Here is a 16,425-nt window from a genome sequence, read left to right on the forward strand (position 1 = left end):
TGGCTGCTGTGTCTTTTAAAATGGTGTAAAGTTTATTATGCGTTATTGAAACATCAAGGAGGAGGCAGCAAGAAAATGTCACTTTTATAAATTAAAACTTTATTATTTTGTGCAACAGCCTTACATTTAAAAGGGAAACATGAGGGCGATCATAAGCTAAACGTTTTCTGGAATGGCCTATCTTAAACTGACCAGCTATATGTTTTTCTTTCCCTTAATTATTTATTTGTTTGGCACATGTACTCGTGTGTGATCGGGAAAACTAGTGTAATGATGGCATGCCATCTTTATCAGACTCGGGCTAAGTTCGCCTATCCTTTCACTCCGCCCCGAAGCCCCAGCTGGCCAACTTTGGCCCAAGGTGTTTGGCGGGCCGAAAAAGTCCGGCCTGCTGGCCCCGAAAAAGCCCCGCATTGACCCGATCAATGGAAACACGACTGGCCCTGGCTCGCTTGCTTTAGGCACAATAGTGGAAACACGGCTATTGGCTACTGGCACTTTGACTGTCTATAATATATATGTAGGCAAAACAAAATAAATACCCACGACTCATGATGGTTCATTAAGATCTTCATCAAAACTGAGCCGAGTTTAATTTACATCAAGTGCACATTTTATTTCTTATATCTAACTATCAAATTTTAAGGGTTTGCTTTTATCTACTTAGAGTTATCCTTGTTTTAGTTAAAAAATTTATTTTTAACCTCACAACCTTACAAGTTTTAGATCTACACTTAAAACATCAGTGTTTACTAATTAATTCTGGTTAAGTTTTGCTACGTGTTTTTAGCATTGTAACTGCAAAAGAAAATCATGAATTTAATGGTTGTTTTCTGTCTTGTGTTTTCGCTACTTCTAGTTTAAGATTTGTGACTCTTGACTTGGAGAGCATTTGTTCAGCCTCAGTGTCTGAGAACAAATGAGGTAACAGGAAGTGCTGGAATTCCTCTGGGACGAAGCCTAAATGGCCCTTAGCGACAGGGAGCATTTGAGAGATCTGCATCTCTGCCAAGTCTAGCATATCTCTTTCTTTCTGCTGCGCATTTCCACGGTAATGCTGTCAGGGCGTTTACTCACGAATGCACAAAGAGTTGTTGTGGTTGTTGCTGAGGCATCATGGGATATACCTTTGCGGCCAGATAGTAAGGGAAATGGAAAAGTTGGCTTTGTGGATTTGCTGATGGCCATGTTTCTTCTCTCCGATTTCCTCTATTTGCTCTGCTGTCCCGCCGAGGGCCTTCAGAGTTTGGCTGGCTGTGGCTTTATCCTGAGCAGAAAGGCTTGCCTGTACTGGTCCGCGGGGGACGATTTTGTGATTTGAGTCGGGAAAGGACAGGAAGTTGTTTGGGAGGTAGAGGTCAGCCAAGATCAGCCCAAGAGACCCACTGTGAGACCGACTCTTCTGGTTTTGCGCTACAGGCTTTTCTCTGTACCACAGTGGTCTGCATGAACAGAACAAAAACAACCACTAAATAAAGGGTTGGAATAAAATGTTCCCTATATTCTTTGTGTGAGGTCGGCTTAAACACAAACTAGTACACAACTGCTCTGTTCATATTTGCTCTTCACTCAAGAAAAATGCTGCTTGTTCAAACTACTTATTTAAAATGAGTGGAAAGAACACAATTCTTAAGTTGTTTTTGAGACAGCCTAATTGTTTTATGTTGAATCAATTTTTATCATTTAAAATTGTAAAAATTATTAAGTTAACTTGATCGATTTGTGTTGGAACAACATGAAGGAATTGTGTGGAACTCTCAATTATTTTTTACTTTTAAATTTAATTTCTTTTCAGAATCGTTGTTCAGTTTTTGTCATCATAGTGATCGGATGCATGGAAAAATAATACATTTTATGAAGTACAACCTGAAATTTCAAACATAGTTTTAAAACATTTTAAGACTAGATTTGATCAAGTGATTTTACAAGGGGTTTAACCGTCATTCGTACGGATCACAACCCACTGTTCGGAACACACGTGACCTGCATGGGATGATAACCGTTTTCAAGGTATACCGCAGTTTGGAAAAGTCAAGGTTTTAAAACCGCCAAATTTTTATTTAATACCGTTTTTTTAGGACAACAATATATCCAACAGAAAAGATTTCCAAGATGCCGTTTTGAATTGTAAAGAAATCTGTGTTTTTGAAACAAATGAAAAGAGCAGAATTCAATGATTAATTTGAATTATATAGCCTCACGTGATTACTGCTCTAAAATATCATGAATCTTTCAAAAAATAAAATATATTTTTTTCAAAGGGGAAAAGTTTTAGTTTTTTTACCCAGACATTTAAAAATAATATATTTTAGAGTAGTAATCACAATACCGTGATACCGTGATATTTTTATCCAAGGTTATCATATCGTCAGAATCTTATACCGGCCCATGCCTACCTGCAGATTAATACTTTTTTTTTTTTTTTACTTTGTTAAATTTGTAACGATCGCAGAGAGATCGCGTCTCGCGTCATTCAAATCACATGCATGAATACATTTAGGCTTTACTGTAAAATATAATGATGACGGAAGAAGTTGTGGTGGGTTATTGCTCTGCACAAGACGTTTGGCCATAGGAGAAATGGTCGTGCCCAACTGAGCCTAATTTCTCTTGAGGTTTTTTTTTAATTCTTCACTTTCGCCAATTGGTGAAGTTTTTTTCCCTTCCCTCTGTCTCCACTGGCTTGCATGGTTTGGGACCTGTAGAGCTGCACATTGAAGTATTTCCTGTTCAGTGTTTGGACTCTCTGTAGTGATTATTTAACCACACTGAACAGAGCTAAACTGAACTTAAACTCTGAAAACTGAACTGACACTGTTTCAATTTACTATAATCTTCTATGTGAAGCTGCTTTGACACAGTCTACATTGTAAAAGCGCTATACAAATAAAGGTGAATTGAATTATTTGGTATGTGCTGGGTTTCTTAGTTTATTAAAGGTGTTTTCTGACACTACTTGTTTAGCCTGCATTAATGTAAGCTGCACGACTAATCTTTAAAAGACCGGGATCTCAACAACCACGAAACATAAATTATAAATGATGGTGATTTTCATGTGTTTATTAAACCTTTGAATCACTGCATTCAAATCCGTGTTTGAAGAGATTCAGTCTTTAGTTTACAAACAGTCAAATAACACAGAAGTACTGGAATAACAGTTTATAGTTTAGATATAACCACTGATGTTTATGGTAAAGATTAAAATCACGGTCATATGCATTTAACCTGACGCTCAAATTAAATTTGTTGGCAGCAATTACATTATTTAACCAATAGGTTGCGACAACCAGCCATCAAAAATATGCCACTGAATAATTCTTTAAAAATGATCCATCTAGCAATTAAACATGAAGATTTATGAGTGAATAACTGAATCATTTATTAAAAATGAGACTACAATAAATATGGGTTATACAAGTTCTAATGTTAGATTTGTAGATTATCAGCAATAGTAACAGTGAATTTTTTCACAGTACTAAATATTTTACAATTTATTTTTATTCAGCTGATTATTTATTATATTTTATTTTGAATAAAATTACAGTTCTAAATTCTGTTTGATAACACCAAAAGTGTCTTGGAGTACTGTTTTTGTAATAAATGGAAAGCAAATTACTTTTGTCTCCTAAATATGCTACAAGCAAAAAAAAAAATCTACACGCAAGTTTACAAATCAAAACAATATAGCAAAGATACTACTAAAATAAACAACTTTTCAGTTTTTTTTTAGGTATCTAGCATTAGTTTTCAGGTACAGAAACTGAATAATATAACACTGGATACTGTAAATAATCTTCACTGTATAAATTATTGGTTAATGTTTAACATAAATTAATTACAACAGCTATTCAGTCAAGAGCAGTGGGTGATCTTCATTATTTTTTGGTGTTTGATTAATATTAAAATAGACAGCAGGAATAAGATGGCTTCACTTTAAGAAAGTTCACAGCTGCATCACACTAATGACTTGTTCACATTAGATGCAGCATGCGTAAATAAATCATGCTGCTTGCGTGTAAATAGACACGTGAACATTTTGAGTTTACGTGCTTCATTTGTTTGCCAAATTAGTTTCATTCGCACATCAAATTCACCTCACAATAGATGCGGATTCATGTCATGGGCTGGGCTTCTGTCTGCCCGGTCACTGAAGTTTCGTTGCTAAATGGCTAACATGGATATAATTGAGAGAGTAGCTGTGCTTTATGTGCTTTAGGAAAGCTGAAAAACAGCATAGATTCATCCACTAGATCCTTTCAGAGGTGCACCTAGCTCTGCGAGTTAATCAACTCATGATGGAGGCTTCTGACTGAGCCAAACCCAGTTTGATGAGCTTTTGTCTGGAGTTGGCAAGAGGATTTCCCCTCATAATCACGCCCCTACAAGAGCAAGCTCCTGACTGGTTAATGTGGCGCGAATGTTCAGATTTTCCAACTCGAGCGAATTACGTCATTTGTGCTGCGTCATTCACGTGAATTTCGCTGAACGATGTCTATTTGCTTCTTTGCATTGACTTAACATATAAATCACAATAAACAAATAACAAATAAAAAATTAGGGCGCACTCACACTATGCCATCTGAACCGTGGCCAGGCACGTTTCCTGGTTCGTTTGAGAAGTGTGAGTGCTCTGGCTCAGGCGCGGTTCAGTTGGCCAGCCCTGGCCCGGTTGGAAAAGGTGTGCCAGAGCGTGGTTCACTTGGGCTTTGGCGCAGTACGCTTGTAGTATGAGTGCGAAGTGCACCTGAGCCCTAAACTGAAGATGAGACATGACTTTTAAGGGACTGTTTTATATGGATTTCTTAATCATTCTTGCTGTTCAATGAATTTAAACAGTCATAGTTTATTAAAGATGCAAACCCCTCACTGCATGACAGCACAATGACTTTTATTTATGAGCGTCAAAAGTGGCTGATCTGTTCTGTGAAATATTTGACTGTGTGTCACAGCATACCAAAACTAAAATGATATAACTAAAGAAATCTTTACTGTGCTGAGTGAGAGCGCTTCTCTTCTGTTAAACTGAACAGCACATCATTGATGATGTAAGTGTGCTCCGGCTTGGATGCAATGCGAGTATAGGCCGTCAGGGGAGAGGTGATGGACGACAAGCGTGCTTCGGCTGGGTTCAAGGCAACTGTAGTGTAAGTACGGCCTTACAGATAACAATCAAGACTTAATTTAAACTTAAACTACAAGGACACTTAAATCTTGAGTGCGCGATTCTTTTTGTGCATTGAGGTTCAATGTTTAAATAAAAAAAGCTGAGGATGGGGATATAGTGCATCCTGTATATAGGCATACATTGATTGGCCAATGAGTAGGCCCACACGGAATCTGCGCACAAATCAGCAGATTTTTAGCCCATCTATAATTCTGTTTATTTACTTGAGTAAATGTGTGTAAATCTATATTTATTCAGTTTTTAAATTAATTACAGTATTGATGACTAATATTAAAATGTTCATCTGATTTATGTACAATGCAGTTTGTACATTAATATTTGCTGTCTTTTAGTAGATATATTATATGAGAGACTTGCTTTGTTTACCAAATAAAGCATATCTACTTGGATGTGCATATTAAACATTAAATAAAAGTTAAAAAGGTATTATTTTTTATTTCACATATTAAGGTTTTAGTTATAATTCCGCAGAAATACGCAGATTTTTACCAAAATTCTCCGCAGAAATAGCAAAAAACGTCCTCAGATTCCGTCTGGCCCTACCAATGAGCTTGTACAGTGATTAGCAATTCAGACTTGCTCATTCAAATATACACAGAGCCAGTTCAAAGAGTAATTAAAGCAATGAGTAGAATGTAAAGTGCAAAATTTAAACTTAAATGCAAAACCAAACAAGCCACGGCTGACAAATTCATATTGAAGTGCGAAGGTTGTACCGAATATTACGACATTCTATTAAATACATATTGAAATATGTCTGCACACCGCCAGTTGTTGGCTTAATAAGTGAATTATTAAATTATTAATTCTGATGATTAGTTAATTTAAATGTTTATTTTAGAAACTGGAAAGTATTTTATTAATGGATTTGATGAATCATTGACTCAAATGATTTGTTTTAAAAAGATTCGATCATAAGCATTTTGGTCTTGCCACAGTGTACCCTATTCTTCTTTTATCACAGGTTTCATAAGCTAAACAGAAAAAATAGCTCCCCAACAATTAACTTAATGTCTGTTGAAGTGTTGTATAACATCAGCATTAAATTTGCAAATACATTCACAGACTGATTTTAATAGTAAACGTAAATTAAGCAGATCCAAATGAATTAAAAGTATTAATTCTTTAAAAAAAGTATTCCCACCTTGTTTTAGTAGTGTGTAGTACAGGTTAATCATATGCTAAGCCTATTACGTGACAGGAAATTTAGTCTTGACGCTGTTCTCTTGAGCAACAGGGAAACTGTGTTGCAAATGTTCTACAGTATGTCACACCGAATATCAGGATCTGCATAATAACCAAACCCTGTTTTACTGTGTTGACATTAAGGTATCATAAACTCTACAGGAATACAGAGTCTCCATTACTGCAGCAGGAGAGAATTTGCTCATTTCACACACAAAGCATGTTTTAATTTGTCCTTGTAAAAATAGTTGAGGGATGATCTAATCCACATAATTTTGTCCTGCTGTCTTCAATTCAGTTTTATTTCTGTTGCATAAGAACAATTTCCACTGCTTTAGCTCATGTACGTTACAATCACAAGGTATTTAAGGCCTTAATGGTTGTAGGACAAAGAAAAAACATTAGTTTCTAAATTCAGGCTAAAATGAGCTGACTATAGGCAAGGCAAGTTTATTTATATAGCACATTACATATTAGCGATATCAGTGCATCACACAAAATATCCAAATGTTTTTGGCTGCTGGTGCCACTCACTCGCTTAATGTCAGGTGACTCACTCTCTGCGCAACCTTCAACTGCAGCTCGTGCTGTATTGAACAGACACACGTCACTTCATAACTATAGTGGCTGTTTTTGACTGAACTAAATTTCTTTTTGATGTCTTGGTCACACTATTTGGAGGGCAGGAACATATTGCCTCGGGGGCTGGGTTAAACTTTAATCTTTACTTTTTTATGACTTTGAAACCAAAATATTTCAATATTACTGATGTCCTGTTTTTCTTTCATATTCAGTGTTGCCAGATTTGCGGTTTCCTGCACAATTGGGCAGTTTTGAATTTGATTGTGTAGGTAAAAAATGGCATTGGCGGGTTGACAAAATTTGGCGCTTTTGAAACGTAACAAACCGGGTGGGTCCACCAGCAAGAGGAGGTGAAGGAAAGTTGTATCAAAATCTGACTCCTCAAACAAATCCGACTTGTGCACGCGCATCACGCAGCGCCTGCAGTTAAACTCTTAGCAGTTTATCATCACACTTTTATCGATTATTTTTTCCACAATGGACAGCAAGAACAAACATGGAGATCTTGTGTGATTGACAAGCAGCACCTTATTATGTTTAAAAGAAAAAATAGGATGAATTTATACCCCATTTTGAAATTCTACTAGGTTACATTAAGTGCAGCATCAGGGTGAGAGGGGGCAGTGTTTTGATGTGATCCAGTTATGTTGTGTTTCTGTGACTGCTGGTGTTGGTTGCTGTATGGTTAAAAATCATGACAGTTAAAGTAACTAGGATAATTTAGATTTAAATTAAATAAAATGTTATTCTAATATTTTGGTTTTTTTTTATTTATTTATTTAAATTTTTTTTTTGCGGGTTTTGGACAGCTTTTGGGCTGGAAAAAGTCAGCTATATCTGGCAACACTCTTCATATCAATTTGTCTATTGATGCTTCTGAAGCAGCAGGAGCCATCATTCCACTCGTTCATGCTTTCGTGTTTGTGTGGTTTTTTTTTTTTTTTTTTTGTTGCGCAATTCATAGTTTGGTTGCGCAATTCTGATTGGGCAGAACAAAAGTGTGCTTACTCAATTGGCCAGTAAGACTGTCACACATAGACACCATGAACGCTTTTGCTCTGGGTGGGGGAAATCAAATAATACATATTTCATTTCACGATTTAGCTAATCGCAACGTTTCAAGTCGCAAATTCGATTAATTGCATAGCCCTAGTGTAAATGCTAAATGAATCTATTGAACCAATCAAACTACAGGATTAAACTCTGACTTGAAACTAACTTGAGTCAAATCCTAGACAATAAGAAGGTCAACATTTAAATAAAATTCACAGTGATCTTTTTAAAACCCAGCAGTCTCTCATTTCCACACCGGTGGCTCTGCAAATAGCTTTTTTCCTGGTTCATTTTTTACACTGATAACATGTTTGGAATTCAGCCACACCTCAAACAAAAAGCCTGTTCTTGTGTCCAACAGTGAGAAAGGCCTTTGAACTGCAGCCTGTTCCTGTTAGAAACAAGTTTATAAAGATCAATAACCCATGTTGTGCATTACAGCAAATAATAAAAGTACTAAATTCAGCCTCCCATGGCGTATTGCTTTGCGCTTTACTCAATGCAGTGAGAGTGTTTCACTATTACCCAACCCTGAATGACACTGGAGAAGAAAATACAAGCAAATTATGTGTCACAAGTTTCTCTGGATAATGTGGTGTATTTTCAAACCTCACAGGCCTCAAAGGAAGAAAACACAAATGAGGGTAGAGTAGATTGTTTTCATGTAGGTTTAGGTCAGGTCTGAGGTTTAATCATGGCACCGTGTAATGAGAGGTTTCTGAGATTATATAACGTCTGGAAAGATTATGTCATTCATGAACGTCTTGAATCATCATGGAACGTTCTTTATGGAGTCTTAAAGAAAATTTAAACCCATAAATAAAATGTGGCATAATGTTGCAAACTCATTTCAGCTGTATTAGTTGCTGAAGTGTTTTCCTTCATCAGGGGAAGTTAAAATGTATTTGTTAAATAGTTACATTGAAAGCAAAGAACTGGATCAGTCTATTATAAGGTGAACTACAGCATTACAAAGATTAATTTAAAATAAAAACTTTGAAAATCAGAAATAAAATGGATCGCTCTTCAGTTTGCGATTGCCGTCATCCCCCCCCCCCCCCCCCCCCTCTCTCTCATTGCGCTTGCTTGAGTTCAGAATTGCAAGTTTAGCAATTGACTATCCCATGTGAAGAACAGCCCATAATTAAAATCAGTTTTTAACTTTCAGATTACGAACGTGCCAAGTTTGATGGCTTTGATCGACAGAATATATCATTGAGGTTTAAATATGAGAAAGCAGCTTAAAAAAAACAAAAACTAAACTTAAGAACATCTCCTTTTGTCCTTAATGAAAATATAAATCTGTTTTAATCAACATGAGGTTCTCAAATGAGTTGGAATATTCCATTTGCCACCAATGGATTGAGAAGCAGCACAAATCTTGATGTTCTTTGTGAAAAGCGGAATTAATATTGTGCCATTTATGGGTGTTAAATGAAACCGTGCAGCTGAATCTTTCAGTCTAGCAAAACATCTATCCCTCTCTCTCTCTCTCTCTCCCTCTCTCTCTCTTTCTCTCTGTCTCAACAGTCACATGTCCTAAATAAAGCTGTAGACTGTGTTTTTCACTGTCCAGAGAGACAGTCACAAGACCAGCTTCATATTACCTGACCTCATTACAGGCGTCAAAGAGAGTCTGATAACACTAGAGTCTAGATGAGGTCAAGCGGTGGACCTGCTCTGCTGTGTGCCATCAATATCAGTTTATAAATGTCCAGTTTATAAATGGACATTAGATGGACATTATGTCTGACTATTAAACCTCTCTTTGCTGTGGTCTTTAATACCTATTTGACAGTTTTCAGTAAACAGACTTGAACAGAGTGTAAAAATCTTGATGGTTCTATGGGTCTCGTCTATCCAGTCTGATCTTTATTTTGTATTTCATATTGGATTCAAGTCAGGTGATTGGCTGGGCCATTCTACAGCTTTATTTTCTTGTTCTGAAACCATTTAAGAGTTTCCATGGCTGTGTTTTTGGGTCAATAGCTATGTTTCCATCCAAAAATGAGAATTAACTTGATGAGCAAAACTGGATTATCGCATAAAAGATGTGCGAATAAAGCAGAGTTTCCATCCAACCAGTCACAGCAAACAAAATCATCACCTCCTGATTATCTGGCGCCAAATATCAACAGTAAAAAATGAATTTGCTGCGGTAGAAGTTGTGTGAACCTTTTCCTCATTTAATAAATGACTTGCACCTCAGAAGGCAATCCTGACATGCAGTGAACGCATGATGGTGCTTGAAGGCGGGAGACGCGTAGCACAGATGCTCCTGATTCTGTAGGTCATTAATAATATAATAACTCTAATACTGAAATGGTTACGGAGTTTTAAAGTGACCAAAACAACATTTCAGATGTTTTACAATGTGCTCAGCCTGCTGGTTTGCTCATTCGCACACATTTTTACCATCACATGATCTCCTATAACAAAATCACATGGCTTTTTTTCAATGCGCATACTGGAATTTTTTTTTTGGTAAAATTGTTTCCATCGCAGTTTAATTGCATCTTTTCTTAACGAATAAAATGTTTATCCTACTCAGTTATGCGCATACAATTTTTTAATGTACATTTTCAAAATTTATGTGCATCTTGGCGTTTCCATCAACCGTTTATATGCGCATATCCAAAATGCACATAAAAATAGGTGAATGGAAACGTAGCTATTGTCTTGCTGAAATGTTCACCCTGGATTCATCTTCATCATCCTGATAATGCAGATGTTGGACTGATGCAGCTAATATTAATTTACAATGACAAAGGGCAGAAGGTTGCTAATTAACTACTGAGAGATTTCAGCTGCTGTCTGGGCTTTCACTTCCTTTTTACACCTCCCTTTCTTCACGTGTTCAATACATTGTTCCTGTGTCATTTAATTTTATTGGGCATAACTTCATTTGTAAAAGAATTAGATTTGTTTTCCTTTCATAAATGGATTTCTTTGGTTGTTACTAACATCTGGTAAAAATTACAAGTCAACAGCACCTCAAATAAATATGTTTTCTAAAAAAATGGTGACATGTTGAATATTCATTTCCCTCACTGTACTTGAATTTAATTTTATCTAGACATAATGTGATTAAACCTTAAATGAACATAAAATAAAAAAATGTTTCCATAAAAATTTAGTCTCATAGTTTTTGATGTTGATAAAAACCAAAAAAGTCTTTCTTGTGCGCCAAATTGGCATGAGATGTATTTATTTATTTGTATATATATTATTTATAAGAGTCTTGTGACACTGAAGTAAAAAAAATGATGCGTTTTTGCCATAGTTGGTTTATTGGAATGAATTCTATAACAAAGGCCGTTATTTAAAGTATAAATTGGTATAATATTTAAAATCATATTAATTTATTGACTTCTCTGTACTTTTTTATTAATGTTTATTTTATATAGAAATTTAAAAGTGCTGGGCAAAAAAAAGTATCATTATTATTCGCATTCAATATAAACGTTTGTTTTTGACAAAATGTGTGTGTGTTTTATATATATTTATTATGTATATGTGACACACATAGAAACAAAACTTTACAAAATTGTTTTGTTACATATTTAAATTTATATATAATTTGTATTGTATACACGTATACTATATATCTAAATATAAATAAGCATTTTCTCAAATATATGCATGCATGTGTATTTATATATGGATAATAAATATATGCAGTACATCTATATTATATCAAAACAAACTTTTATTTTGGTTTAAGATTAAGTTTTCCCCGCACTATTTCTTTTTTAATTAGAAGAGCCATATTAAACTAAATTTTGTGTTTTTGATCACCTCTCTTTTTTTTGTATGACAGGAAAAGTATGGATTCCCAAACAAAAACCAATCCAACTTCATCAGGAGGAAGCCACAACCCTGGACCCCGAATTGGAAGAGGCTCTGTCCAGCGCTACTGACACAGAACTGCATGACCTGGCAGGTAAAAACACATACAAATACTCACAACCATAGGGATATAATGGGAGATCAACCAGTATCAAAGGCATAGTTTTATTGCTCTAAACCTCAATGAACAGCTTTGTACTGTTCGTTCTTTCTGTGAAAGCCTTGCCTCTGGGGGTCCGAACTCCCACATTTCATCCATCACAGCTCTAGAATAACAGCTTCTTTCAGCACGCTGCTTTAAGAGATTGTCCGCGGCTGGCTTCTCTTTCTGGATGGTTCATTATGATCTTGATACACTTTACTCTCTTTATGTGGTGAATGTGTTTCTTGGTCAGCTGTGCCAAAAAAAGCAGCTTTTTGTTGTAACATTCATAATAATAAAAAATACTAGCAAAATACTGCACATAAGTGATACAAAGCAAATGTTCTAAAAGATATCGCAAATTACTACACTGTAAAAAAATATCCATCAATTAACAGTTTTCCGTATTTTGCGATACATGTTTCTTTTTCTCCCACTTTATTTATGCTTCTGAATTGCATTATGGGACCTTGATCTTTCTTCCAAAAACTATTAACGTTGAAAAGTTCCAAAAAGTGACTTTTATGAACATTTTAATGGTGTTGGAGTTGGTGTTGTATATTATGCTACAGATACTGTGTAATAAACTACCAGTACATTTTCTGTCAATTTACAGACTTATTTCTCTCTATATTATTTATTATACATCATATTATTTAGGATTGTCATGATATTGGATGTTGTTGATATTGTGTTCACGTGTTCAACAGAAATGACTGTGATTGGCCATGAAGGTCATCAGTTCACTGAACTCACCGCTGTTAACTGAGTGTAAACACAGATACAGGGACACTGGAGCATTTCAAAGTCATGTCAATTAGCTGGTTTGTCTATAAGCTGACATACGAGCGATCCGCTCATGAATCGTGGCTTTAAAACAGTCCAGTGTCTGTGTATCTGTGGTTACACTCAGTAAAACGGTGAGTTCGGTGAACTGATGACCTTTACGGCCAATCACAGTCATTTCTGTAGAGCGGTGTTTAAGAAAGTGCTCAACAGCTTTTATATGTTAGCAGGTAATTGCGTTTTTAAAATTTCAGAATCGATCGGTACCGAATTCCAGTATCGTGATAACCCTAGTATTATTTCAAACTACTAAAATGTCAATAAAAGTCACTTTGTTAAACTGTAGAGTTGAAAATGCAACAATAAAAGTTGACGGAGCAGAGATCAACATCCTATAAGGCTGAAAAATGTTAATTAACAGATATTTTTTACATTGTATTTAAGGGATGGTGTACATTCATCCAATTGTTCTCATAGAATAAAGCCTGTCACACTTATCAGCAGTTTTTTTTTGTTGTGTAAGACTGAGGGGCTTTATTATGCAAAAATAATTGGCTGGATGTACAGTGAATTATCCCGCTTATTACATCACTACTTGTCACAAAACTAAACTATTAGACAACACTGTTCGAGTAATTAAACTTAGGCCCAATCCCCTACCCCTTCCCTTTGGCCCTTTCAACCGAGTGTGAAGGGAAATGGCTTCAAAATTTACCCCTAAGAATTGGGACAGTACTACATCACCTGCACACGTCATCATATGTCATCATGATCTCTTGCTTCATGTGAGATCAGACGATCGCGACTGCTGTAGTTATTACAGTTGTGCTATTTTTTGGTATTTATCTTCAGGAAATCGCTTATCATAACTGTACTGTGGATTTACACAGTGGCCACAGTGGCCTAAATAGATTGCGAAATTTAGCGGTTTTTTTTCAATTTTTTATTTTATTTTAAACATAACGGTAAAACATGAATGCGGTTATGAATATATTAAAACATATGCTTGTTTGTCGTAAAAATTCGTAATAATGACAAAAAAATACTAATTTGTGCATCTTCTTACTTCCGTGTTCAGCAATACTGCCGTTCTGGCTGGTGTATTCTGGGAAATTTTCTTTCCCCTTGGTTTTGAGTGTGGCCATGAAAAACCTTCGTTTGAAGTGCTATTTACCCTTTCCCCTTAACCCTACGCCTTCAAGCTAAAGAAAATTTAGACACCCCTACCCCTTGGCGTGCACGTGCAAAACGAGGGGTAGGGGTAAGGGGAAGGGCTAAGGGGTAGAATTGGGATTGGGCCCTATTCCTGACAATGAAAATGAAACAAACTTCTTTATACTCACTGTTTGTTTGTTTGGGCGTTCACAACTCAACATGGGTGTTGTGTGATTTGTGTTTGAATGCATAAGGCAGGAACTAATTTATGAGCTCAGATGGAGAATTCTGAATTGCGTTCTTTTCATATGGATTAGTAAACCAGAGAACATTTGTTTTCAAAAACAGTCAGCACTTTTAAAAGTGTAGATTTCAGGCTTTATGATAATCTTTTTTCTGTTGCAAACTAAAAAAATGGTGATTGGAAAGGTTGATTTATACTGCATCAAGCGCACGTGTTTGGTCTGGTGCAGCTTTTCGCACGGTCGCATAGACCTCGCTGTGGCTGACGCCGACGCTGACACACATTTCTTAAAAACTGTAACTACATGTCGCAACGACACGTAGCGCAAGCTCTGTGATTGGTCGGCTTGGTAGTAGTGACTAACGTGGGCAGTGTTGACAGCTGTGAGCCCAATAGAACAATTGTTTACAAGTGTCGAGTCCTGTGAAGGAGCTCCAGATGGAAACTTTTGTTTTGTGTTTTGAGAGGAACAAAAACCTTCAGCCAGCTAGCATTGTTTTCTATGTTCTCTATGTTTTCTTAGAATTGCAAGTTTATATCAGACAATTCTGTGAAAAAAGTTAGAATTTCGCAAGCCTGTGCATTTTTTTATTATAAAAAATAAAGTGTTTATGGAAAAAAGAAAGTCGCACTGCTAACAAATTTCTCAGAACTGTAAATTTATACCTGTCAGTCTTGAAGTTTTAATTAATGTTTTGTTTAATCGTGACTTGTTTATCTTTTTTTTCCTTTTTAAATTCATCTCAGAAACAAGCTTCCACACAATTGCTTTATATTGTCCCAACACAAATCGATTAAGTTAACTTACTAAACTAACTAAAGTGTTTTTATAAATTTAATTGGATTGAGCATAAAACAATTAACTTGTCCCCCCCAAAAATCTCAAGATTTGTGTTTATTCAGCTCACTTTACATGAGTAGTTTGAACATGCAGCAAAAATACTTTATTTTTTATTTTTTTAACTTTTTTAAAATCTAGTTTGTGTATTGTATTAAGAGTGTACTGTTGTGTTGTCTAGCTATTCTTGGAGTGAACACACTGGTGACGAGCACACAGAGTTATGACGGCACCTGTAAAGACGGTTATAACAGTAAGTTGATTTAATCTTTTCAGTAGATATCATGTACATTAGATGGTTTATTTCAAATCCTGTTTTCCTTTTAAATGATCGAGTGTTAATTGATAAGTTTACATTTAAAGGTCCCGTGAAGTGCTTTAAGATGTGCATTTTTTATTCGATGTTTGACGTGATCTCAACTGAAAAATGAAAAAAGGGTGGGGCATAAAGTAGCTCCTCCCCTTTTAAAAGATCAGCCAGTAGCGTTTAGTTTTATCATAGCACTGCCAGTGAGAGTGGTTGAGCTCAAACGGATCAAATAAAAAGCAAATGAGAAGCGTCTTGAAGGGGGCGAAGCATGTCGGATACTAGAGAACATTTTATTGGTCAAAATTTGTTGAGAAACTGAACTATGGGGTGATGTGAAATAAAAATGTTTTTATCCATTTAGGCGGAAGTGACAATCTGCAAGCTTTAGATGTTTATATCGGTTTTATATTTTATAAACGCGAATTTTAGAACACACCAGCTAATAGATATACAGCATAGGCTCATTCTGATAACGCAGCCCTATACATTTCTGGAGATCCCAGATTTTGTAGCCAGAAGTATGTATGGCTGCATTTCCTCTTTCAAACAAATGCTAGAGGGCGGTATGATGCTGTTCTTTTTTTTCGCTACCAGCTGACCGATTACCTCCGTATGGACGGCTTTCCCACTGTTACCAGTTTGTCCAGTAGCTTGCCATGTACGTTGGTGGACTTGAGGAGAGAGGAGGTTCCAAGACAACGGGGTTCAAGAAACAAAAACGAATGTCAAAAAATAAAATAAACAAGTAAATAACAGGGTGGGAATGTGGTAAAATCTGAAAACGTGGTAAAAATAAGGCGATGGCTTTTCTTTTTCTGGATTGCTTTTTAAAACTGTTGGTTGGATTAGGGAAGTGGGTGGGTGGGTCAATCGGTTCTTTTGAAAACACAATTTGTTGAGTTTAGGGAAGGAGGAGGGTGGGTCAGTCGATCAGTCAGTCAGTCCAAAGTGGCCTCTGGAGGATTTACACAAAAACAACACGCGTGAATGGCACTCGCGAGAGAAATTTGAGACCTCAAAAAGCGTACACAGTGGCCTCTGGTGGATTTGCGGAAAACAAAAACTGAAAAAAAAACGTACCTCCTGGGGTGTATTT

General features: G+C 36.1%; 1 protein-coding gene across 1 annotated transcript in view; it reads left to right on the forward strand.

Moving 5' to 3' along the window:
• The window catches only part of tmod2 (tropomodulin 2), a 56,668-nt gene that overhangs the window by 24,652 nt on the left and 15,591 nt on the right, over nucleotides 1–16,425 (forward strand). Inside the window, exons 4-5 of the mRNA XM_056477931.1 lie at nucleotides 11,826–11,948; nucleotides 15,201–15,272. Coding sequence (XP_056333906.1) covers nucleotides 11,826–11,948; nucleotides 15,201–15,272 — 195 coding nt within the window. The remainder of the gene's footprint in view (nucleotides 1–11,825; nucleotides 11,949–15,200; nucleotides 15,273–16,425) is intronic.

Source organism: Danio aesculapii, chromosome 18 (assembly GCF_903798145.1).
Source record: "Danio aesculapii chromosome 18, fDanAes4.1, whole genome shotgun sequence".
Classification (NCBI taxonomy): domain Eukaryota; kingdom Metazoa; phylum Chordata; class Actinopteri; order Cypriniformes; family Danionidae; genus Danio; species Danio aesculapii.